At 48.7% G+C, this 25,248-nt stretch overlaps 1 protein-coding gene and 1 long non-coding RNA gene across 2 annotated transcripts; one reads left to right on the top strand and one right to left on the bottom strand.

Moving 5' to 3' along the window:
* Window positions 1–7,895: 7,895 nt before the first annotated feature.
* LOC149919974 (uncharacterized) lies at window positions 7,896–8,461 on the bottom strand. Its single transcript, XR_016459743.1, has 2 exons — window positions 8,209–8,461; window positions 7,896–8,107 (listed from the first exon to the last, which is right to left on the bottom strand). It is a non-coding gene; the product is annotated as an uncharacterized LOC149919974 (long non-coding RNA).
* LOC116243112 (maestro heat-like repeat-containing protein family member 2B) lies at window positions 8,377–19,310 on the top strand. Its single transcript, XM_090123981.1, has 31 exons — window positions 8,377–8,518; window positions 8,820–8,941; window positions 9,092–9,214; window positions 9,353–9,518; window positions 9,673–9,771; window positions 10,097–10,248; window positions 10,613–10,756; window positions 11,285–11,377; window positions 11,652–11,721; window positions 11,837–11,950; window positions 12,036–12,109; window positions 12,441–12,560; window positions 12,706–12,813; window positions 13,002–13,161; window positions 13,285–13,325; window positions 13,562–13,703; window positions 14,103–14,155; window positions 14,464–14,571; window positions 14,748–14,867; window positions 15,080–15,202; window positions 15,337–15,492; window positions 15,716–15,838; window positions 16,148–16,227; window positions 16,592–16,727; window positions 16,844–16,936; window positions 17,321–17,416; window positions 17,591–17,714; window positions 17,914–18,023; window positions 18,361–18,513; window positions 18,754–18,908; window positions 19,064–19,310. The coding sequence occupies exons 1-31, from the start codon at window positions 8,494–8,496 to the stop codon at window positions 19,113–19,115; spliced, it is 3,435 nt and encodes a 1,144-aa protein (XP_089980107.1). The 5' UTR covers window positions 8,377–8,493; the 3' UTR covers window positions 19,116–19,310.
* Window positions 19,311–25,248: the final 5,938 nt, after the last annotated feature.

Here is a 25,248-nt window from a genome sequence, read left to right as displayed (position 1 = left end):
AGGATATGCAAGTGATGGATAAAGCAAAGAGGGAAAGATTGCAGTGGGAACTGCTTCATTGATATTGCATGTTTTAGGATGGGAAGCACCAACAAAAACAGATGATTTTTCCCCATCTGGATAAAGTCACCCCAAAATATCCATACTCCCACAGGAAACAGGTCATCTGTCAGAAGGGAGGGATGCAACATGTTTAAGTTTTTGCCTGTGGATAACCTCAAGTAGAATAATCTGTGGATAACCAACAGCAAATTAGAGAGGGAAATCCTGGGAGAAATGAACAGCAGGTCCAGGTTTCAGCACTTTACAACAATGGTTGTTGATTGTCTTGGAGATGTTGGCTGTCTCAGGCCAACCATGCAATGTCATCATCTGGTTCTTTCATTTCTCTTTGCAGTATCTGATCATACTATATCCAGTCAACATTACTGCTGTTGTTACACGGGCATGGCTGGAACGAGCATGTGTATTTAGCAGAGGAGATGAGAACAAGTTTTGTGCTGAGTGCAACTCAGATACAAAACCCATTAAACTGAAGGCTCCTTGCTTCAGAGTAATCTCTGAGAAATTTGTGGCTACTACATATTCATATCAATATCTAAATTGTGATAGCTGGAATTCCAAAATTAACTAGTGATTTTTGGTTACATTCCCAACATCTTTACCAACAATAGAAAAGAGCAATTGTTTATGAAACAGATGTAGTTTTTCGGGTAGTGTAAAACTGAAATGTCTCTTTATGTTAGATAACTTAATGTAGTATTGTAGGAGCAAGTCAGTGCTATGACAGAACTAGAACATAAAAAAGAAGTTGTTTCTTTTATTTACCTTCACACCCAATAATTTGTATTGCCAGTTTTCATCGTGTTTTGTGCCCTGTATGACCTAAGAAGGGCAGATGAACAAAAGAGTGAAACATATGTAGCAGTTAAGTTGGCTTGTAGCATGGTTTCAGGCCTAACTGAATTATTTCCCAGTGATGCAGCACGCCTCTTCTATGAGAAGGAATATTAGAGAAATTAAAATAGCTACTGGCCTATTTTTGTATCCAGAAAAAAAATTATCTGATTGAAATAAATAAGCAAAAAAGAAACTCACTGCTTACCTCTAAAGTCATAAATAATGGCTGCAAATGAAAGTCTACTGGCAGTGCACCTTGAAGATATTTTTAAATACCTTATCCTATAACATTTACTCTGAAATATATTATACTGCAGCCAACAATATTAAAGGGTTAAAAGTATTAGCTTTTGTTAAGTTTCCTGGTATCTTATTTGTATTTCCTGGTAAGAGTGGGACAGGATAGGAATACCCATACAATGCTCTGTATGCTGCAGAAATGACATGAGTAACAGCAAAACACAAATTCAAATTTTGCTTTCCTTTCCCCTGAAGTTGTCTGAACAACAGACAGCATAGAGAGCTATAGATATTTCAACTTAAGTCATTCCTTTCCTATGCTAAAATTGAAAGTCTTATTGTTAAGAATTATGGAGGCCTTTAACCACGGATCATATATGCTTTTATCTTCTATGACCACATCAAATTATTCCCCAGGTACTTGGTCTTCCAGACATAAAATTAATGGGAGGTTTCCTTTAAAGTTAGCAAAACATCTCATGTTGCTACAGCATTTTGTTTAAGAGCAGAGAAAGAAATCTTAAGGTATTGCTTCTTCATTTTTGAATCACGTGACACAAGTACAGTACAGAATGCTTAAATGAATGCTCCAATAGACTTTTGACAGACTTTTTTGTTACAGGATGGTAGGTAAGGAATTTGCCTAGATTCGCACCAGCTTGAACTACGGTAGTCTTGTCCTATGGTAGTCAAGCAACAGTTATGTGTAGTTAAGTATATAAGCCCATGCTTTCTTATATCAGAAAGTTTCATTTATGATGAATTTATATCATGATTTAAAACAAAACAAGCTGCAAAAAAAAGTCTGGGCCACATTTAGGAATGTCTGCTGAAGAGATCCCAGAGTGGTTTGAAATTCTAGAAAGAATTTACTTAGAGGCTGAAGGGTCATCTTCTCTCCCATCATTCAGGCAGTGCCATCATTCAGTGCCATCATAGCTATAACTTCGGCTAGAGAAAGCTGGTCTCCAGTTAGCACCAATAGTGTGGAAATTAGAACCAGCTGCTAAATCTGCTTGAAGAAGATGTTAAGTCAGGCAGCAATGAACTTCATGCTGTCAGTGTTACATACCTATCCGTATACCATATCCATTCAACTCATTTAAACTTACAGTGGGCTTATCAATTGTTGGGACTGTAGTGCACACACGACTTTACATTTTTACCGCTCTCAACAATCCAAGATCAGAAATTAAGCAATGAGGAGCAAGAAACTTCCACCACTGCTTCACACAACACACTATGATCCCAGCACACCATGGCAACTTGACCAGGACAGACAAATGGAAAATTCACCCAGAGAAGTCTGATGATGCAACCATGCTCTGAGTAACACTCAGGTATTCCATATTTCTGCTCAGTTTCGCAAACCAGCTGCAAACATGTAAAACAAGCAGAAAATGACAAAGAGAAAAATGTAGAGCAGGGAGGGCTCACATCTTCTGTCACCATTTGAGAAGAGCACTTCCTTGTGATATACAAGCATTTGAGAAAATAATACATCTTTTTTCTGAAAAGCTTTTTGCCTAGAAAGCTAAGATAGGAAAAGACAGAGAGAATAAAAAATGCAGAGAGAAGTGAAGTGATTTACACAAGGAAGTAGCAACAGTTTTGTTCCCTATACATTTTAAACTTGCTATTTCTGTTTTAAACTGGAGAGTTGGATGCACATAACTTCAAGTAAGGTTATGCAGAAATCAAAAAATTTGTTGAGCTTACAAACGCCATATCCACAGCTTCCCACATGAATTCAAGTGCCTATTAAGACCCTGGAGAGATATTATCAGGGGATGAAGTTATTCTGTGGCTTGGAACTTTTTTTGGAAAACAAACCTAACCTTTCAAGATATTCTGAGTGCAGGGGTAGGGGTTATTTACAGGTCTTAATATCCAAACTGCAGTGAATAATAAAACTAAAACTGTCCAAAGTAGATGGTAGTACACTATGGACAGAAGAGAAAGCAGAGTTAAGCTCACTTGTGAAAAACAAACACATTGATAGCACATGCTGAAAGTAATAATTACCTCTATTTCCAGGCTGGGCTTTGCTTTACTGCTATAGGATATGGCAGTCCTGCAGCTACTGTAGTGACAGAGATTGTGCAGGCACACCTTAAATGAGACAGTTTGGGCACTCATAGGTATTGTAACCAGTAGTAGAGAACTCAGCATGAGTCGATCACCTTAGTATTTACCCAGATTCTCATGTGGGTTTTAGAGTAAAATATGCTCCTTGATCTACCAGCATAGAGCTATCAGCAACTGGAAACCTAGTTTAAAGCTAACTTAGCTATATCCACTTGTACTGCTGTCACTGCTTCAGAGAGGTAACTTGAGACAAGCTTGACTACAAAAGGTGTTCAGTAGAGTGCTGTGAAAACTGAAGGCCTTTCAGAGACTCTAAACCAGCTCTTAAAAATCTGGAGTGTTGAAAAAGACAAGGAAGGGTCCTGATAAACAGGAGTAGCATACAGGAAACTTGATAGTGGGATTTTGCAGGCTGTTTCAAGCAAAACTGTATCAAACCCCCAAATTATTGTGTAACAGTAACAGAACCATTGAACCATCCAGACAGAAAGTATGATGTACAACAGTAGATCACAGAATCACAGAACCAAGGAATCATAGAATCACAGAATGGCTTGAGTTGGAAGGAACATTAAGACCTTCCCACCAGCTCAGGCTGCCCAGGGCCCCATCCAACCCGGCCTTGAGGGCCTCCAGGAATGGGGCATCTCAGCTTCTCTGGGTAGCTATGCCAGCGCCTCTCTACTTTCTTGGTATGGAAATTCTGCCTAACATCCAACCTAAATCTCAATTCTTTCAGCTTAAAATTGATTCCTTATGTCCAATTTGTATCAGGCCATGAAAAATGTTGGTCTCCTTATTGTTTATAGGCTCCTTTTAAGAAGGAAAGCCACAGTGAGGTATCCACACAGCCTTCCCTTCTCCAGGCTGAACAAGTGCAACTTCCTCAACTTGTCTTCATAGGAGAAGTGCTCCAGGTCTTTGAGCATCTTTGGGGCCTCCTTTGGACCCTCTCTAACAGTTCCATATCTTGTTTGTGCTGGGGGTCCTAGGCCTGGACAAAGTATCGCAGATGGGACATCTCAAGGGCAGAGCAAAGGGGCACAATCAGCAATGCATGAATAAAACTAATGAATCAATAAGTTTGTAAGATATTTTACACATCTTGAAGAAAAATGAGAACTGTAGAAAGAAATCACACTTTTAGGTAGTACTTGGGGTAGAGTTGGCAAGGCAGATATCTATAATTGAGCAGTTCACTAATTAAGAACCAATTGAACTTTACTAGGTGAAATACAAGGTTGCTAATTTAACACGGTGAATTTTGCATGAATTACTGGATAAAGTCAAATTAAGGCAATCAAATGGTGACAAAGAGATCTCCAGAGAAAATAGTAGTTTGTTTTTTTTCTTGATATGCATGTCAGTAAAAAGAAAATCTTGCCTATTAAGTGGTCATGACAAGTATCACAAACTTGAAGGACAGTATTATGTCTATATTCTGTATATTACCTTTTGTTTTATGAGCCATTTTAAAAAACGCTTCGAACTAAGTGCTTTAGGAGCTTCACTGAGCTAGGATTGATCTGTTTAATGACTACGGCAGAACAGGAAAAAAGAATGAGTCAACAAATGGAGGACCGTACAACCAGAATTACAATTTACAATACATTTTGTACCTATAGATTACTCAAACTTGGAGACAATGCCAGTTTTAGGTTTCAGTTGATTTTTATATACTGAAATGCCATTTAGCTACTAGAGGCACCAGACTGCACTGTACCAGACATATTCCCCTATGTGAGATTTTTAAGACTCCCATTTAAATGGAATTTATTTTGTAACAAACTTCTGAGAAGATATCACTTTGCTCATAAACCAGAAAACTTGAATAGTAAAAACATAGTCTTTGACTCTCAAACTGTCATTTTGAGATCATTCAATATGAGACAGTAATTTATAATAAATCATAATCAGCATAATTAAAGAACAAACATTCAATAGGAGCAAGTAACTTTATCTGGCAAGCTACAAAAAGTCTAACCCATCATTTTGGACTATATTTTCACATTCTCTCTTAAAACCCATCAAGTAAGTAGGTATTGCAGGGTATCTGTGAGGTAAAAAAAAAAAAAAAAAAAAAAGCCTGTAGTGAACAAGAAAGTGCAAAAATAAAATAAAATAAATAAACTTGAAAAAAAAAAAAAAAAAGATAGATGGGAGATACTCTTTTAAAAGAGCACTTAAACAGAAAGGATGGATTTCTAAAAATCCAAATACATGTCTTAAGAATGACATTTTATTCCTACAACTCTGTTTCTAAGGGAAAACAGCCAACCACTGCAAGAAGAAAGTGTACACTTAAGAAAAGTTCTGCCCATGGATCTTGTTTGAGATGATGGAAATTTTATCACTTTCTCTAGGGAAACCAGAAGCTAGACTGCCCTGTGGCATAAAAAACAGATACACTCTGGGAACACTCTGAGTGCCTTAGAAGATCACAGTCATGTTTTCTGTGACTGAGTTGCCACAGAGCTTACTTGAGGGATTGTAAGTATTACAGTAGAGGGAAGTACAGGCAGGGCATGTGAGAGAGGGCATGTATTATCACAGTGAAAATTTACACTAGCTAGCAAACTTCTCTCTACACTTACGCGACTATATTAATTTTAAAACAAAAACAAAATTAAAAGAGCTGTATTATTTAAACAAATTTACATGAAGTACTTCATCAAATTGCCTTATGAGCAGTTACGCTTGCAGTTTTAATCTGATTGTTCAAACAGCCCACATCCATCTAGCAATACATTTGTTACACATATCATAGAATGGTCTGGGTTGGAAGGGTACTTTTAAGGTAGCCTAGTTATATATATATGAGTGCATGGTTCTGATCCTTCAGGAATGTGTCAGACATCAGTGCTGGCTCATGGCCAACCAGTTGTCCATCAGAACACCCAGGTCCTTCTCTGCAGAGCTTATCTCCAGCAGGTCATTCCCTAACCTGTACTGACGCGTATGGTTATTCCTCCCCAGGCACAAGACTCTAAACTTGCTCTTGTTAATCTCATCAGGTTTCTCTCTGCCCAGCTCTCCAGTCTATTCAGGTCTTGTTGAATGGTAGCAAAGCCTTCCAGTGTGTCAGCCACATCTCCCAGCTCTGTAGCTCTGTATCCTCAGCAAACACACTGAGAGTGGACTCTATCTGTGTCATTGATGGAGATGCTGAACATGATCCAGTACTAACCCCCGAGGAACACCAGTGGTCACAGGCTTCCAACCAGACTCTGGACCACTGATGACAACCTTTTGAGCTCTGCCAGTCAACCAGTTGTTAATCCACCTCATCATCCACTCATTTATCCCCACTCCTTCTAAGTTTCATAACAAGAATGGTGTGAAATATGATGTCAAATGACTTGCTGGAGTCAAGGCGCACAACATCCACTGCTCTCCCCCCATCTACCCAGCCAGTGAAGACATCACAGAAGGCAGTGAGGTTGGTCAAGCACATCTTCCCCTTGGTGGATCCATGTTGACTATGTCCAACAACCTTCTTCTCTTCCAATTGCTTGGAGAGGATATCCAGAAAAAGTTGTTCCAACACCTTTCTGGGGATGGAATTGAAGCTGACTAGCCCGTAGTTTCCCAGATCTGCCTTCTTGCCCTTTTTAAAGACTGAAATGGCACTGGCTATCCTCCAGAATTCAGGCATCTCTCCTGTTTGCCAAGACCTTCTAAAGATGACAGAGAAAAGTTTAGCAATCACCTCTGCCAGTTTTCCCAGCACATGTGGGTGCATCCCATCAGAGCCTGTGGATTTTGGCTAGATGCTATCTGGCCTGATCCTCCTCCACCAAGGGGAAGCCTTCTCTTCCCCAGACTCTCTCTTACCTACAGGATCTGGGGTTCCTGAGGGCTAGTCTTAGCATTAAACACTGAAGTAAAAAAGGCATTCAGAATCTCTGCCTTCTCAGCATTCCCTGTTACCAAGGCACCCAGATCATTTAGTAGGGGTCCCACGTTTTCCCTCATCTTCCTTTTCCTGTTGACGTACTTTAAAAAAACCTTTTCTTGTTATCCTTTACCTCCTTTGCAATGTTTAATTCAGAGAGGGCCTTAGCCTTCCTTGTTGCATCCCTACAGGCACTGACAAGATTCTTATATTCTTCCCAGATGGACAGGCTCTTCTTCCACTGTTCATGGACATTCTTCTTTCCTTTTAGTTTATCCGTGAGTTCCTTGCTCATCCCCACAGGCCTCTTGCCACCTTTATCCAAATACTTACTCTTAGGGATCTTAAGCTCCAATTTATAGGAGGGAGAGGAAGTTCTTTTAGTACATGTATACCCAACAGTGAGATTAAGACACAGCAGATCAAATGTTAGCCTGACCAGTTTATTACAAGTCCTAGTTGGTTAGGGATATGGGGAAGGAAAGACAGGCGATAGAAAAGAAATAAAAGCAAGGAATCTTTGTAGAAAGCAAGAGAGATAGTCACCACCATGGATCCAGTGTGGTTTGTAGTACGTCCACTGATCTCAGGATCTCGTCTAATCACTGCAGAGGATGGGAGAAAGCAATGAAGCTTTGCAGCAAGCAGGACCCACGGGTTCTTTTGAAGAGGTTTCTTCCCCTCAGGGAATTCCTCCATCAAAGGTGTCTTTTCTTTGGGAGTTCGTCTCCCAAGTCCTTAGTTTAGTGAGGGACTTTTTTATCCTCAGTTTCTCAGTTTTCTTCTTCTTCTTCTTTTCTCTCTGTTAGTGTGGCACACCAGGCCCTACCTGATGTTCTGCCATTTCCTTGTGACAGCCTCCCATGACCCTACTTGAATGACAAGCGGATGGTGGTCTTCTTGTTTGATAAGATGCAGTGGAGTTCTCCTTACTGTCTCTGACACGTGGCCGTGGAAAACAGCAAAGCTTTCTGGAAAGGATGTCTGGACAGTAAATGGGGGCCTCAGTGCCTCCTGGCATGGAGTCCCCAGTCACTAAGGCACCATTGCCTGGCAGCTGGTCCCAGGCAGGGTCTTTCCCTCACCCACTAAGGTGATTCCCTGCTTCAGCGCAGAACATGTCCACCCCAGAGCCAAGTGTCTCACAAAAACATGCTGTGTTTTGGGGTGAGCAGGGTTGCCCTGCATGCTGTCTGGTCCCCAGCCCCGGGCACATCATTCTCTGTGAGGTGGCACTCCTTGCTGTGATGTCACAGTTGTTGCTTTCACCCCTGTGGCAGCGGTGGGAGCGGTGGCTCAGTCCGCTTGTGGGACGCGCAGGAAGTGAACCCAGAGAGAGCTTTGTGTCTATCTGGAAACATCCTGCTGTGATGGAGCGGCTGAGAGCCCTTCGAGGTGAGGTCCCTCCACCTCTCTGGACACTGTGACGCTGCCCGAGCACGTGTGTGCCACCAGTGTCTCTTTAGGATGTGCCAGCAGCACTGTTCTTGCTCTGCTGAGTGCAGCCGCCCATCCTGATTTCCCCAGTACCCCAGCAAGGAGAAGGCTCTCTCCCCTCTCCCCGCCAACCACACATGTGCCAGCACAGCCCACCCCACACCATGGGGCTGGAGGAGCGTTCCTCCCAGAGCTGGCCGGATGCTCGGCCCTGGCTCCAAGCAACACCAGTGACAGCTGCTCTGCTCTTTCCTTCCAGGTCTCTTTGCCTGTGTGGGCTGCATGCCCAGACCTACACGTCGCAGGGAGAGAGGCAGGGTGGAAAGCCCTGTCCCCACCTGTGCCGTGACTTTACTGCTGCAGCGCCTGCAAGACCAGGAGGTGAGCTGGGGACGTCCAACCATCAATCCTTGCCCTGGTTCTTGTCCCGTGAGTGCCAGGCCTGGCAGCTCATCGGCATAGCGATGGGTGGCAGCGGGCAGCTCCCCGGGAACAAGGGCAAAGCAAAACGTGACCTATCCCTGTCCCCAGGGTGACCGAGCGCAGGCGTACTGCGAGCTGGAGCACGTCCTGTGGGAAGGTGACAGCCGCCCGCCGTGCGGAGTGGTGAACCGGCTGCTGGCAGAGGTGTCCCAGGACCTGACAGCAGCCCAGGTGAGGGGTCACTCCCGAAGGCAAAGGGAGCCGCCTGCCCGCGCTGGTGTTCTGCTGGCAGACGGCAGTGCTGAGCCTTTCCAAGGGAAGGCGTCGGGCAGTCTCCTGTGCCGTGTGTCACCAGTGACTCTTTTTCAGGGCGTGATGGACAGCTTGAGGACGGCTGCCAGCAATGTCCTGGTGGCTCTGGCCCGGACACACTTCAGCTTGGTGATGGCTGAGCTCCAGGGCCACCTGAAGGCCACACGGGAGATGTCTAAGGACTTTGTGCTCGTGACCCTGGGCAAACTCTTCAGCACCTATGGTAGAGTGCCCTCAGCCTCCTGATGCCTATGACAACCAGGCAAAGGGGTCTCTCCCCTTGGCATGATCTCCACAGAGCTGGGGGGTGTAGGGCTGCAGCCTCTCCTCCCTCCCTGCTGAGGCTCTGACCGTGCCCCTCTCCTTCCTCTCTGCAGCTCCACAGTGCATCTCCTTTGTGTGGCTGACGCTGGCTGGCCTGTGCAGTGTGGTGGGCCAGGTGAGGAGTGGTCGGACCCTTCGCATTGCTTGTGCTGGTGAGTGCTGGCCCCAGAGCAGGGGGGCTTGGGACAGCCCTTGCACCTCACCCTGCTGCAGACTCTCGCAGGCTCCCTTTTCTTTCTTTCTTTCTTTCTTTCTTTCTTTCTTTCTTTCTTTCTTTCTTTCTTTCTTTCTTTCTTTCTTTCTTTCTTTCTTCCTTCCTTCCTTCCTTCCTTCCTTCCTTCCTTCCTTCCTTCCTTCCTTCCTTCCTTCCTTCCTTCCTTCCTTCCTTCCTTCCTTCCTTTCTTTCTTTCTTTCTTTTTTTTTTTTTTTGTAATTAATTATTCATTTATTTTTTTTGTTTTCTTTTGTTATTTTCAGTTGTGAAACAATGGTTAGAAGGAGTCAAGGTTCACTTGTACTCTGGAAAGCAATGCTCCTGGCCTGCCATGGAAAAAGAGCAGATCCATGAGAATCTTTACCGGCTCTTCTGTTCTGTTCTGAACAACTGGCAGGACTGCAAGGAGGAAAAGGTGAGCACTACTTCATTCCCAGCCTGGGATGGCAATGGGGACATCCATGTCAGCAGTTCTGTCTGTGCCCAGCAGGCTGAGAGCAGAGGGGTGACGAGAGGGCAATGGCTGGTTCTGCAAAGGGTCCTGAATTGGATTTGTTCTCAGGGCTGGATCTCCCTGCCAGGAAGCAGCCACATGTCACAGCATTGTGGCAGGGAGAGCTGGGGATGTGGGTGTGGGGAAAACCTGTCTGCCCTCCAGAGAGAGGCCATCTCCTGCTGGGCACAGGGGAATGGGGAAGGGGAAGGGAAAGAGAAAGCCCTCTCTGTAGGAAGGGCAGACCTTCAGTCTTTGATACCTGGCCTCTGCCATCCCTCTCCAGGACAAACAGGCCGTCCTTGGGGCTGTGGCTGACATGATGACTGTCCTCCTGCAAGAGGAGCTGCCCCGAGAGCACATCTGGGAGCACCTCCTCTGGCTTGTGCACCAGTATCAGGAGGTCCAAGACCCCTGCAGGGTGACCAAGGTGAGATGTTGTGCAGGGCTCAGTGTGGACGTGGGGCCCATGCAAGTGCCACGAGGGGTCAGTGGGATGCAGGGAGGAGGCTGGGAGTCCTTGGGGAAAAAAGGAATAGGTGTTCAAGGGAAGTCTGAGGCTTCCTGAGTTCTTCAGTCAAGGAAGGAACAACCCAGACAGGAGCCAGAACGGAGCCAGGAGTCACTGGGGTGCATCCTGGGAATGGGAGGCTTCACCACCATGGGGCTCTGAGTGCCTGAGGAGCTGTGTGCTAACAGCCAGGGGGACCATGTCCAGTTTCATCTGATGGGGGTGAAGAGGGCTGCTGGGTGGGAAATGCCTGCAAACGATGCCCGAACAGGGCTTGGTGGAGAGCAGAGACTCTCATGGTGCTTCTAGGAGGGGGGGACAAACAAGAACGCCTGTGCGCCTGTGCGGGAGCTTTTCCCAGCAGACAAACCACTGGGAATCAGTTTCTCCACTCCCAAGTGGCTAGGTGTGTCTTCAGCCCTTTCTTCATCTCCCGGTCTCTTGCAGAGCCTTCGTATGTTCCTGGAGGCCTTAGAGGAAGTTCAATCTGTCATCCCCAAGGACAAGTTTCTGGCCATCACCAGAGCCGTGTTCTACCAGGTAAGGGGAGCCTATTCTTGTGCAGTTTGCCTCTTGGCTAAGTCTCAGAAGGACTGCAAAGCTCTGAGCTTCTGACAGCTGCTCAGCCTTAGCTCCTGCATGCCTGTGGCTGCTCCAGGGCTGTGCGTGTGCCCCAGGGATACTGTGGGGCGGGCTGTGTTTTGTCTGCATGTCCTCCTCCCAAGAGTACCAAGAGAGACGAGAGCTGGCAGCACAGTTTCTTTTCCATCCTCAGTACTGATATGATTTTCTCAAATGCACCTTGTTCCCACAGCTCTCTGATGACACCAAACAGCAAAGAGAGGCTGACAGAGCAGAGCTGACCCACTGCATCCTGCTGCAGGGTAAGGAGAGGAGCTTTGGCGATGCTTGGCGGTGCCCTGGCCAAATCCTCTCTCTCAAACCTCACAAATGGGCACAAGTTGCTCGCTAACGCAGCGCGGGATTTCCTTCCTACAGCCCAAATCTGCCCAGAGGAAACAGTCCTGTTTCTGCAGTCGCAGCTGGGCAGTGAGAGGGAGGCTGGATGCGTGGCAGCCCTGGGTTTGCTCAGTGCTCTGGCTCGCTCTGATGGTCAGTATCACGGGTTGGGACTTCCAGGGGTCCCTTTTGCCATCTGGATTGTGCCTCCATGCATGCTTCTGTGCATCTCTTGCAGAGCCCGCAATGACAGAGAAGCTGGCCCAGGTTGCAGAGGCTCTGCAGTGTGTGTGCAGTGACCCCAGGAGCCAGGTGAGCTGATCTGGGAAAGGAAAGCACTCTGGGGTGGCAATGATGATGCCAACATGGGCAGGGCTTGGGTGCCCAGGGAGGTGCTGGGGCACTGACAACAGGGTTGCAATGGCTTCTGTGGGGAGAGCAGGCAGAGTGGAGCGGTCAGGTCCCTGTATTGTCCATGGAAAGTGCACAGCCTGGTGCTAGGGCCTGGCCCTCACCTCGGGAGCCAAGGCTTCTTCTCTGCTTTTGTTGTCTATGCTCATGCCCAAAGGGCTGCCCCAGTGAGCAGGTGGCTTCCCTTTGCCTTCTGAGCAGGAAAATCAAATCCACAATTGATCCCTGGCAGGTGAGGAGGGCCATTCTGCACTTCATCAAGGATCTGCTCAGCGCTGACACCTGGAGCTGCTCAGCCTGGGATGTGGTGGGGCACATCTTCAGTGAGTTCAGCCGCACCACAAGAAGAAGGGTAAGGACAGTGGGCAGCATCTTCCTGTGGAAGACCCGTGCTGCTCAGAGGCTGGCACAGAAGCAGCAGTGGGGCCACACGTGAGCCTCCTGAGAGGCTCCTGAGAACTGAGAGTAACCGGTGCTTCAACACCACTGTTGTGCAGGCAGCCGGAGTCCTTTCTGCCCAGGAAGCCCAGGAAGAAGGCGCTCTCCAAGAGCTGTGTATGGACATCCTGGAGTCACTGGATGTCTCTGCAAGAGGGATCTCCAAAGTAAGTCACACTCTGCCCTGCTGCCACTCCTTGCCTTTGCACCACGTGTTCCTTGTCCCCTTGCAACACCCCAGGCCTGTCCTCCAACGTGCTCTGAAGCACACAAGACTTGGGGAAATTCAAAGAGTCCTCTTCATCTCTGAGTGGAGGCAGGAATGCTGACACGCTCAACTGCCTCGTTCTTACAGCTCCTGTGGCCGCGGCTGCTGCTGTACGTGGTGCCAGCCGAGTACACCGGCATGCTTATCCCAGTCTCCCACTGCGTCCAAGCCCTGGCTGAGAGAGGGGACCTGACAGTGCGGGACATGGAAGAACTGGATCCTCATTTCCTCAGCTCCATGTTTCAAGGTAGCAGCAGAAACTCCTCCAGTGAGCTCTGCTGACCTGTTAGCACCCAGAAGGGACAGCAGAGGTGCACATGGCAGGGCACGGCATGTCTGCATCTCACTCAGCACTTCTTTCTCCCTGCAGGCCCACTGCTGACTCCCCAGATACTGCTGGCACGTCTGCTGGTGAGTAGATGCCCTAGAGGCCGGTGCCATTACCCCTGAGGAGGAAGCAGCATGGCCGAGCATGCCAGTGCCCGCCTCACCTCTGGTGATGCTGTTCTCTACCCAGGCTTGCAGCACCATGGGCAAAGCTGCTGGCTGCTCCTTGCCCTCCAGGGCAGAGCCAAGCTGCTTCTCTCCTGGAGGAAGCTGCTGCCCTTGCTGCAGAAATGACCCTGCTTCTCCTTGCTCTCGCTCAGGTGGTGGCAGGGAGCCCTTTTGCAGGCAGCGAACTCCAAGCCGCTGCCTTGTTGCTGATGCAAAACCTCCACAGCAGAATCCACAGAGCTGTGGGGGCCATGTGGGCTGCTGAAATCCCCCTGCTGCTGCAGTGCCTCAAAGGTAAAGTGCTGGTGGAAGGCAGGGATAGAGGTATGGAAGGGGGGAAGTGAAAACGCAGCTCTGCAGCGTGGCAGAGGGGAAGTGTTGCCTGTGGCCCAGTGCTTGCTCTGCTGCTGTTCCCATTCCAGGGAGACAGCAGTGAGGCTGGGGGACCTTTCCCTCCAGATATCTGCCCATTCCAGGACATGGATGGGCCCTTCACTTCCCCTCGGACAGCAGTCTTGGAGCAGTTCTGTGCCCCTGTTGGGACAGTGTTTGTGGGGAGGGACAGGTCATTGTGGAGGGGGTGCAGGTCCCAGCTTGGCAGTGCCGAGTGCCCCGGCCAAGCCAGGTTTGCTGCAGCTCTTCTTTTGTAGCTTGATTCCAAGTAAGGCTCTTTTGCTTCTTGTTGCTGTGCAGGGAAAGATGAGAGCTTCGCAGACTCAGCAGAATGGGAGCACCGTCTGCTAAAGGTACAGCATTGCAGGGAGACACGGTGCAGGGAAGTGCTTGCCTGCCACAAGGAGCCCCGCTCCCATTTGAGCCACCACACAGGCACAGGAACAGCCTCTCAAAAGCTGCTGTGGAGCGGCTGCATGCCTTTGTGGCACTGCCTCTTACTCTTTGTCCCAGGCCCAAGGGGGGTCTTAGGAGAGGAGTGGCAGGTGGCTTTAAGGGAGGGAATGCTGGAGGAAGCTGGTCCCCAGAAGGCTGCGGCAACTTGGGAATGTGGGAAGAGGCAAAGGGCATGGGAACATTGGCTTTTCCTGTTCTCCAACAGTTCCTGAGGGCATCGCTGGACATCGTGGAGGATGAGGCCTGGACCAAGGCCCTGAGCTGCGAGCTGAGCCGGCGGCTGAGCAGCTCCCCCAGCAGCTCTGGAGAAAAGGTGAGTTCCCTGTGGCTCTACCCAGTGGTGCCCAACTGGGGCTGGGGCTGCAGCTGGTGCTCTGCTCTCAGCAACTCCCAGGGAGCATGGGTCCTTCCCACCTGGCCCTCTCCCAGCAGGTCAGGCTGCGGCCACATCTCACCTTCTTCCTTCCCATTCCTTCCCTTCCCATGCAGTCTTTCCTGTACAAGGCCCTGGGGACAGTTCTGGGAGCTTGTAAGGAAGTCCTCCACATCCAAGAGAAGCTGCTGCAGCACATGGAGGAAGCAAACGCAGAGGAGACATCCGAGGCCCAGGTGAGCTCTCCTCCCAGCCAGCTCCTGCGAGCATCCCCGCTCTGTCCCTGGGGCAGAGGGCTTCCCCTGGCCCTGCTCCGGCCCATTTGATCTCCTCAGTTTCCTGTCGTTTCCTCCAGGCGAGGACCAGCCCAGCCACTGTGGCTGGCCGTGACAGTAGGTTCAGGCCTGTGCCAACAGTCCCCCCCCCCCCCTTTTTTTTTTTTTTGCAGGGAATGATCTCTCTTCTCAGCCATGCTGCTGAGAGCAACTTCCACACAGTCCTGGACACACTCACCATGTTTGCGTCCAGGCTGTGCAAAGGCCGGAATGGGAGGATTTCCAGGCAGAAGAAGGTGAAGCATTACGGGTTTCCATGTTGGCTTTCTTACGCCAATTTTCACAGCAGCTCCTGCCTTGGGAGCCCAGCTGCATTGTGGGTGACTGGAGGCTGCTGAGCAAGCGTCTCAAAGCATTTCTCCCCACACAGACGGAGCTGGACAGCAAGAGAGCTCATGCTACACGCAGCGCTCTCATCCTCGCCCATGGCAGCTTGGCACTGCAAGCCTCCAAGGAACAGCTGCTTGCCCGCCTGGAGGGGGACATCATGGGCAACATCCTGCTGCTGTACAGCTGCAGCTGTCAGGTGAGAGCTCGAAGCGTGCCAGGGTGTCTGAGTGCCCAGCTGCAGCCCCTCCATCTGTGGGGCAATGCTGAGATGGGCCTTCTCTTTCCAAAGATCCCTCGGGGAACGGTTTGTGCCCAGATGAAGATCCAAGCCCTTCCCTTAGGATTGCCCCCACGTGTCCCCCCTTCAGCCCTTGGCCCTTCCCACAGTTCAAATACTGTTCTTCTCTCTTGGGCCTCAGGACTTGCAGAGCAAGCTTGCGCTGGTGCAGAGCATCACTGACTTCAGCTCTGCTTTCCATGCTGTGGGTGGCTCCGCCTGCTTTAACATCTCCTTGAAGAGCAAGCTGATGGAGATTCTGATGGTGAGTGCCTAGAGCCAGGGCTCTCTGCAGAGGAGTTCTGGGCTGTGCCATTAGGCTCGCTTCCCTGGAGCCATGCAGATCTCCCTCAGCCACACTCTCCAGCTGGTGGGGACCTTGGGAGCTGGCAGGGAGTGGCTGGCAGCGGGCTAGGTCTACCAGCTGTGGAGCTGCTGCATCCTGCAGTGCCTTTGTGGGAAATATGAGAATGATGGGGCTGGTGTGTGGCAGTTCTGTCTGTCTATGGGTCCGGCGGAAGAACTCAGGCATGCCCCTTTGCCCGCTTTGACAGTGTCTCTCTGATACTTGCAGGACTTGCTGAAGAAGTATTACTTGGGCACCCCTGTATCCCCAGTGCCCCTGAAGGTGGTTCTGGCCCTGGAGCAGTTGAGGTAAGGGTGGGAGCCTCTGGGGTTGTAAGGCAGGATGGTGGCCCCCCTCTGGGTAGCTCCCAGGCCTGGAGGGGACAGGGGGTGAGGAGCCATATCTACAGGAGAGAGGGTTGTTGTGCCCAGTGAAGCAGAGGTTCTGGGCAGGGAGAAAGGCCCTGGTACTCCTGTCACCTGACAGGGAAGAGAAGGGAGCAGGAGTTGATTCACTGCTGCTGGAGAGGAGAACTGAAGACAGTGCTCAGCAGCACAGGCTGGGGGTGTTGGCTTTGCAGCTGTCGATTAGGAGAAACTCAGATGTTGTCTGAACCATTCTGGAGAGCGCTGGTAAAAGCTTTTTGCTCTCTTCTTTTTTTCCTCCTGTCAGCAAGCTGAAGCCCTCTTTAGGAAGCAAGGATGTACGTGAAATGTTGACTCTTTGCTTCAAGAACATTGTGACACACCCTTCAGCGGAGATGATGCTGAAGATCAGGGAGTCACATCAAGCAGCACGGTACCTGCAGGTAACTTGCCGTAACTTTCCCGGCCACCTCTGAGTCAGAACCCTACCTCAGCACACACGACCGATGCTTTGGCAGCAGCCGTGATGCCACACCTTAATCCCCTCTCCTGCTTTCAGCTTCTGCAAACATCGTTGAAAGCTCTGGGCCGGCTCATGGTGGTCCTGCTCGAGACAGAGACCACCCGTGGCTTCTTCCAGAACATAGTCCATGTGAGTATGTGTGGGGCAAGGGAGAAAGCATGATCCCGTTGATAGCAGGGACAGAGATCTGGGGACTGAGAGGATGATCAAAGGGGGAATAATCTCCTGCTAATGGGCCAGCTCACTGTGAGCTGAGAAATGGGCAGAGAAATGGGTCCTGCAGGAGGAAAGGCAGGAGCCAGCCCCTGGCAGGCCACAGCTGAGGAAGAGCTCCTGGGTTAGGGGGCAGGAGTGTCTGCAGAGAATGGGAGCAGCAGTGTCAGTGCTCAGTGAGGCGGGGGTCCATGTGGAGCCACAGGGCAGCCCTGAGGGAAACTGTTGGGAAAAGAGGAACAGGGAGAGGGATGGCAGGAAGGGAAAGAGGTCCACGGTGAGACAGATGCTCTGCTCCAGGTTCTGCAGAGATCAGTGACCTCAAACAACGTGTGGGAGCGCAAGAGGGCCCTGCAGACCTGCTCCCAGCTGCTGGCTGCTTGTGAAGAGCTTCCGGTGAGTAAAGAGCCCCACTGCATGCTCCCTGCTCCCTCCCCAGTGCCCCTGAGCTGGAAGGCGAGCTCCGCCCAGCTGTGCATGCTGTGTCATGGCATGGGGAAGGCACAGGCAGAAGAGGCTAGGGAGAGCTGGGGCTGCCTACAGCTTTGTTCCTGCCTCTCGCCACTGCAGAGAGGAGATGCCTGCGAGAACTTTGGCTCCTTGGTGGGATTGCTGGCTCCGCTGACGTGTGACCCCATGCCCACATCCCGCCAGTTGGCCGCCACCTGCCTAAGCTCCCTTCTCCGAATCCAAGGTGAGTAGAGCGGGGTGCACCAGCCCTGTGCTCTCCTCTGCAGCACTACCAGAGCCCCATGGGCTGGGCCCTGTTTACAGGAGGGAGATGCACTGTGCACAGCTCTCTTCTTGTCCCCATCCTGTCCTCTGTCTCTCCCCATGGAAAGCAGTTCTGTTTCCAGAAGCATGACTTCCCTTTTCTCCCCATGTCTTTCCAGCCAAGGCGGCCAACAGAGTCACTGAGATGGGAGACATTGGGAGCCTGTGTGAGGGACTGAGTGACTGCAGCACCATCTCTCAGCTCCAGATCTCATCCAAACTGGCAAGGGTAGGTGGACCCAAAAAGGGGCGGTGGGATCTGAGTGCACAGGCTTCTGCATGACCCTATGCTGCCTCCAGCCTCTCACACTGTTTCCAGAATGAGCTCTCACCTTGAGACTGCTTTTCTCAGCAAGTAGCAGGAGGCTCTGAGCTATGGCGCCCCGTGCAAGGAGCTGATTCCATGATGTGTGTGTGTGTGTGACTGCATGCGTTTGTGTGCATGTGTGACTGTGGCTGCTGAGAGGTAGGCTTTGCATGTAAGCAAACACCATGGGTGGAGAAGCTGAGAGAAAACTCAACCGCCTTCTGTATAAATATCTCTCCTGCTTCTCATTTCTCTGCAGATCGTGTGCAGAAACTTCCCTCTGGAACGCACCGTTGACTTCCTGATGGCTATCAAGGAGACGTTGCGGAAAGGCAAAGGAATGAGTGTGCGTGCAGCTGGGAAGTGGATGACCACCTTTCTGCAGATGTACAGGAAGGACATCTGTCGGGATGTAAGAGACTTTCTTTCACGTGTCTTGGACTACCTCTGGCTGTTGCACTATGCCTTGTGCCATTTGCCTCTTGTGCTAAAGAAGCACAGCCTGAGTGCAGAGCCAGGGTAGCTGGCATGCAATTTAGGCTTAGGCCTTGGCAGCATGTTAAGGGAGCAGGCTCATGTGCTGAATGTCCATGGCTAGGCCCTGCAGAATCAAGGATGCAGCAAGTCGTTCTTTCTCCCCTTCTTCTTTCAGGTGCTACCAATCCTCTACATCCTGCGCAGCTGCACATCATCCACGCAGCAGAGCACATTCATGCCCTTCCTGTGCCAGGCAGTGGTCATCCTCATCCGCTGTCATCAAGAGGTCGTAATTGACAACTTCTCCCAGCTGCTTGGGCCCACAGACAGGTACCAGCACTCCTGCCCTTGCTTTTGCTGCGTTCCCAGTTGTAGCTTGTCTCTGTCAGAGGGATCTTGGGAAGAAGCAGATTTTCTTTTTTCCTCTCAAGCTGTGTTTGAGGCAAAAATTACTCTGTCACAACTTGTGACTCTCCTTTTTCTAGCGAGATGTGGAGGAGAATAAGGGAGTTTTGTCTACAACGGTGGAGCCGATAGAAGAAAAAAGAGAAGAGCAGAGAAGAGCAGAGAAGGGAAGGGAAGGGAAGAGTGAATAAAGGAAGAGAAAAAAGGAAAAGAAGAAACAGAAAGGAAGAGAAAAAAGGAAAAGAAGAAACAGAAAGGAAAAGAAAAAAGGAAAAGAAGAAACAGAAAGAGAGAAAGGAGAGGAGAGGAGAGGAGAGGAGAGGAGAGGAGAGGAGAGGAGAGGAGAGGAGAGGAGAGGAGAGGAGAGGAGAGGAGAGGAGAGGAGAGGAGAGGAGAGGAGAGGAGAGGAGAGGAGAGGAGAGGAGAGGAGAGGAGAGGGAAGAGGGGAGAGGGAAAGGAGAAGGGAAGGAGAAAGGGAAGGAAAAGGGAAAAAAGATGAAAGAAGAGAGTAGAGGAGAGAAGAGGAGGAAAAGGGAGGGGAGGGGTGGGGAGAGGGAAACGCGAAGGGGAGGAAAATGGGAAGGACAAGGGAAAGAAAAGGGGAAGGAGAGGAAAGGAGAAGGGACGGGAAGAGAAGGGAAGAGAAGGGAAGAGAAGGGAAGAGAAGAGAAGAGAAGGGAAGAGAAGGGAAGAGAAGGGAAGAGAAGAGAAGAGAAGAGAAGAGAAGAGAAGAGAAGAGAAGAGAAGAGAAGAGAAGAGAAGAGAAGAGAAGAGAAGAGAAGAGAAGAGAAGAGAAGAGAAGAGAAGAGAAGAGAAGAGAAGAGAAGAGAAGAGAAGAGAAGAGAAGAGAAGAGAAGAGAAGAGAAGAGAAGAGAAAGGGAAGAGAAGAGAAGAGAAAGGGAAGAGAAGAGAAGAGAAAGGGAAGAGAAGAGAAGAGAAGAGAAGAGAAGAGAAGAGAAGAGAAGAGAAGAGAAGAGAAGAGAAGAGAAGAGAAGAGAAGAGAAGAGAAGAGAAGAGAAGAGAAGAGAAGAGAAGAGAAGAGAGAAGAGAAGAGCTTAATAATGTATTATTTATTTTAAAAAATTAAATGCCAGAATCCTGGCTAAGAATTGAAGAGTATTTTTTTTCATTTTAATAGCTGCTGTCTCTTCTCCATACTGGTTACAGAATCACAGAATCACCAAACATCAGGGTTTGGGAGGAACCTTGAAAGATCATCTAGTCCAATCCCCCTGCCTTAGCAGGAACGCCTTGCTTAGGTAACACAGGAATGCGCCCAAACAGGTTCTGAATGTCTCCAGAGAAGAAGACCCCACAACCTCTCTGGGCAGCCCATTCCAGTGTTCTGTTACCTCACCACGAAGAAGTTTTTCCTCATATTTTTGTGGAACATCCTGTGTTCCAGCTTGTACCCATTACCCCTTGTCCTATCACTGGATGCCACTGAGAAGAGCCTGGCTCCATCCTCCTGTTGCACACCCTTTGCATATTTATAAATGTTAATGAGGCTACCTCTCAGTCTCCTCCAAGCTAAAGAGACCCAGCTCCTTCAGCCTTTCCTCGTAAGGGAGATGCTCCAGTCCATCATCTTTGTGGCTCTGCGCTGGATTCTCTCAAGCAGTTTCCTGCCCTTGAACGGAGCGGCCCAGAACTGGATACAATACTCCAGATGCGGTCTCACCAGGGCAGAGTGGGAGAGGAGAACCTCTTTCAACCTACTAAACATGCCCCTTCTAGTATGCCCCAGGATGCCATTGGCCTTCTTGCAGTACTGGCTCATGGTCACCCTGCTGTCCAGCAGGACCCCCAGGTCCCTTTCCCCTACATTGCTCTCCAACAGGTCAGTCCCCAACCTATACTGGTACCTGGCATTGTTCTTGCCCAGATACAAGTCTCTGTGCTTGCCCTTGTGGTATTTCATTACATTTCTCCCCACGCAACTCTCCAGCCTGTCTAGGTCTTGCTGGGTGGCAGCACAGCCTACTGGTGTGTCAGCCACTCCTCCCAGTTTTGTGTCATCAGCAAGCTTGCTAGCAGCGCACTCTACTCCCTTATCCAAGTCACTGATGAATATAGTGAATAGCACTGGTCCCAATACCAACCCTTGAGGAATTCCACTAGAATAGTTGGAGGCACTACAGGCCTCCAACTAGACTCACTCTGTCCCACTGACCACACATCTCTGGCTTCTTTCCTTCAGCTGGTTCACAGTCCACCTCACTACTCAATTGTCCTGACCATGCTTCCTCAGCTTAGCTGCAAGGATGCTGTAGGAGACGGTGTCAAATGCTCTATTATAATCAAGATAGATCACATCCACTGCTTTACCATCATCTATCCATCTGGTTACATCTTCATAAAAAGCTATCAGGTTGGCCAAGCATGACTTCCTCTTGGTGAAGCCATGTTGACTGCCCCTAATGACCCTCTTATCCTTGATATGCCTAGACGCAATGCCAAGGATAAGTTTTTCCATCACCTTTCCAGGGATGGAGATGAGGCTGATCAGTCTGTGGTCATCCAGGTCCTCTTTCTTGCCCTTTCTGAAGACTGGAGTGACATTTGTCTTCCTCTAGTCCTCAGGCCCCTCTCTCATTTCCCACAGCTTGCCAAAGACAATGGAGAGCAGCCTAGCAATGACTTCCTCCATCTCCCTCAGCACCCACAGGTGTACCCCATCAGGATTTATGGATTTATGAATGTCCATATTGTTTAATTGCTCCTTAACTCAGTCCTCATCAACTGAGGCAAACTCCTCCTTGATCCTGACTTCCTCTGGGGCCTCAGGGGTACAGGGCTCCTCAGGACAGCCTCCAACAGCATAGGCAGAGACAGGGAAGGCATTTAGTAACGCTGCCTTCTCCGTATCTTCTGTCACCAGGGCAATCGTGTGTGTGTGTGTGTCTGCCCGCATGCACATGTGCACGCGTGTTTGTGTGAGTGCATGTGCCCAGTGGCAGCAAGACTCAGAGTTGTTCCCAGCAGCCCAGCGCCATGCAGCTCCTTAATGCCAGCATCTATGACATCCAGATACAGGCTGCCAGACTTTTGGAAAGAAATCTTGCTTCAGCTCACTTGGAAAATATAGTTCCACACAGTACAGCTGTAATCCCTCTTGAAACCTCTTCATGTTCTCAGCTACAAAACTGTCACCACCATGAGCTATGCCTTTTCACCAGCAATGAACAAGAGTTTGCACGCCGTGCTGCACTTGTAACATCTGCACCAGCGGAGCTGACCTACTGCTGTTGTTGCCACTGCCCACCACCTCACTGTGCTCACATCCACTGCTTGGTCTTTTTCAATGCTCCGTGTGCATCGATGAATGTCAGTGGGTGATGTTTCTCCCACGTGGAGGATTTCAGTGACACACCTCTGCTTCACCTGCACTTCCACATCAGATCCATTGTGTCAGACTGCCCCTCTGCTGCCATCTGTCACACAGCAATAACACACCATGGAATACTGGTGGGAAGGTTCAGCTCCTACTGCCACACCACCAACATCCACATCTGACATCATGGGCCAACACCATGCATTGGAGGGCATTACTTTCAGAGCAGCCCTCAGAAATTGCATCAGGTAATATAATAAGTAACAAAATTTATTTTTAATTTTTTCTTGTTTAATAAAGAGATCACACTTTAGATTGTACGTCTACATGTTCCATTTGAAAACTGGCCAGTAATGTATTTATATCAATGGAAAATGGAGCAGCAAAGAAACAAAAAAGTTGATGAATTTTTGGTAATCTTGAAAGCTATTCTCTAATTCCTATATCAAAACAGAAAGCACAGCTGTGTAATCTTTGTGCTAGGGGCTGACCTGCAGGAGAAGAGCTCTGCAGAGAAGGACCTGGGTGTCCCGGTGGACAGCAGGCTGGCCGTGAGCCAGCAGTGTGCCTTTGCAGCCAAGAAAGCCGATGGTATCCTGGGGCATATTAAAAAGAGTGTGGCCAGCAGCTTTTGGGAGGTGATCCAGGACACTTTCCTTCTCAACCTCCTGTAGGGAACTGCTTTTAGCAGGGGGTTGGTCTCAATGATCTCCAGAGGTCCCTTTCAGCCTCTATGATTCTGAGATTGCATGAGAAAGAAGAACATGTGAATTGCATGGGATGGATTTGGCAGAGGCAATCCCTTTCAAGACAAAAGGAAGGTCTTAGCAGCAGTAGTAGGCAGATAGTGCTGTCATACCAGGAGAGAGGCCAGTGAGCAATGCTCTCTGCCTGTGGGTGCTGTACCAGGAGAACAAGCAGCCCTACAGCTTTTGTCATGATCCAAATAGAACTGCATGGTAAATGCCACATGGGAACGGTGGCAGGGGACAACCCCATCACAATACAGAAGGCTTGCCATAGTGTTCTGTAGCACAGAACTTTCCTGCCCAAGTCTATTTCAGAGCTGTGCCAGGATGCTGCCTGAAGCTGAGCAAGGGCCGTGGCAGTCTGTGGCTGCTGGAGGAGAAGGACTGCCTCTGAGCACAGGCACAGCCCACTCTGTCAGAAGGGGTCCATGGTGCCAGAGAGACACAACTCATAAACCAGAAGGAGGGAGATGATACAATCAGCCACCAGTTACCAGCTTTCATTGCAGTTGGCAGTTGCTGGAACACGCTTGGGGACTATGAGTGACTGCAGGCAAAGTAAAATGGTGAAATCACAGAGACACAGGGGCTGGAAAAGACCTCAAGTCATCACTGAGTCCAACTCTGCTGAAACAGGAACCCTACAACATGTTGCACAGCTAGCCATCCACACAGATTCCACAAATCACCTGGGCAACCTGTTCCAGGGTTCCATCACCCCTCCTGTAAAGAAGTTCTTCTGCATGTTATTATGGAACTTCCTCTGTTCCTATGTTTTAGGCCGTAACTCCTTGTGCTATCGCTACACACCATCAAGAAGAGCCTGGCCTCATCCATTTGCCTCCCACCTCCCTCGAGATCATAGAATCATAGAATGGCCTTGGTTGAAAAGGACCTCAAAGATCATCCAGTTTAGATCCCCCTGCTATGTGCAGGGTCACCAGCCACTGGACCAGGCAGCCCAGAGCCACATCCAGCCTGGCCTTGAATGCCTCCAGGAATGCCTCCCCCCATCCATTCCCTCTTGTCCTATCACTATCAACAATAAGTAACTTCTCTATACATCATTGCTTCTATAAAATACTTTACAAGAAGACAGAGTTTTCACAGAGATTAGTCCTGAGATATGTTTGCTATTTTTGATATTCAATTTGAGACTATTTGGAGAATTACAGAGAAAACCATCTATCACTTTCCAAGAAATGTGTTCTCTTCAGTTGGCCCCCTAACCTTTTATACCTAGAATTATCGGGAAAAAGTTGTTCAAACTTTTCAGGAATGGATACCTGCAAAAAGGATCTACCCATATTACCAGTACTAGGTGAGGGAATCTAGCTCTGTTGTTGGTTCCTTAGACATACATATTCACACAAATAGCTTTCCCATAGGAGAAGAAAATCACATGTGCAACATAGCCTAAAAGACAAAGAAACTAAAAAGAGGACGTGTGGTTCACGCTCCCAACTTGCCATCTTTGCCGAAAGGGCTCACAGTGCAGCTAAAGAAGGGAAGAAAAACCCAAGGATATAGTATTTGTGGCCGCAGCAACTATTTGATATGTTGATCTGTGTTTACTAGAAACCACACAGTGGACACATTCATTTTGCTGAGGTGAGTGTGAAGCCATTTGAGTTTCAAGGGTTTGTTTTTACTATTGCTGACTAGGTTCTGGGATAGATGGGTGACCTAGAATAGAATGGCTCTGCTTTACATTAACAAACCTTTGAAAGACAGACACCATATGCCTGCATTTCCTCTCATTTAGAGGAATTCGTTACTATGAGCATTTGCATTCACTGTAGCACTTCTTTATGATAACAGTGGTTTCACAGAAGATTAAAGATTTTCTATCTGGATATGTTTAGGATGATAGTTGCTGAGTAAAAGTAAAAATACATTAGGAAAAAAAGAAAAAAGCTTTTTTTTTTTTTTTTTTTTTTTTTTTTTTTTTTTTTAAGGTTACTTTCCAATAATGAAAGGAAACAATTTCTCAAAAACTACACAAGCTTTTGTTATGAAGGAGCAGTGAGTCTGCTCACTCCTATTTGCTAGGCAACAATTATATAAACAGAAATAAATCCTACTGAATTCTTGTGAAATAGCCTTAAAATAGATTAAGCACAAGTGAAATCCTTAGAATAAGTGATGAAGGAGTAAAACTGGAGGGTGAAAACTGAAGGAA

Source organism: Phasianus colchicus, chromosome 1 (genome assembly GCF_987193195.1).
Source record: "Phasianus colchicus chromosome 1, bPhaCol1.hap1.1, whole genome shotgun sequence".
Taxonomy (NCBI): domain Eukaryota; kingdom Metazoa; phylum Chordata; class Aves; order Galliformes; family Phasianidae; genus Phasianus; species Phasianus colchicus.
Note: the sequence above shows the minus strand (reverse complement) of the source record. Positions and strands in the feature narration are given on the sequence as shown.

What these genes read in the sequence shown, in the direction of transcription:
- LOC116243112 (XM_090123981.1), top strand. Translation starts at nt 8,494, where the DNA reads ATGGAGCGGCTGAGAGCCCTTCGAG. An exon ending in AGGACTGCAAGGAGGAAAAG is followed by an intron (nt 10,249 to 10,612) that starts GTGAGCACTACT and finishes ATCCCTCTCCAG; the next exon opens with GACAAACAGGCCGTCCTTGG. An exon ending in GCCGCACCACAAGAAGAAGG is followed by an intron (nt 12,561 to 12,705) that starts GTAAGGACAGTG and finishes ACTGTTGTGCAG; the next exon opens with GCAGCCGGAGTCCTTTCTGC.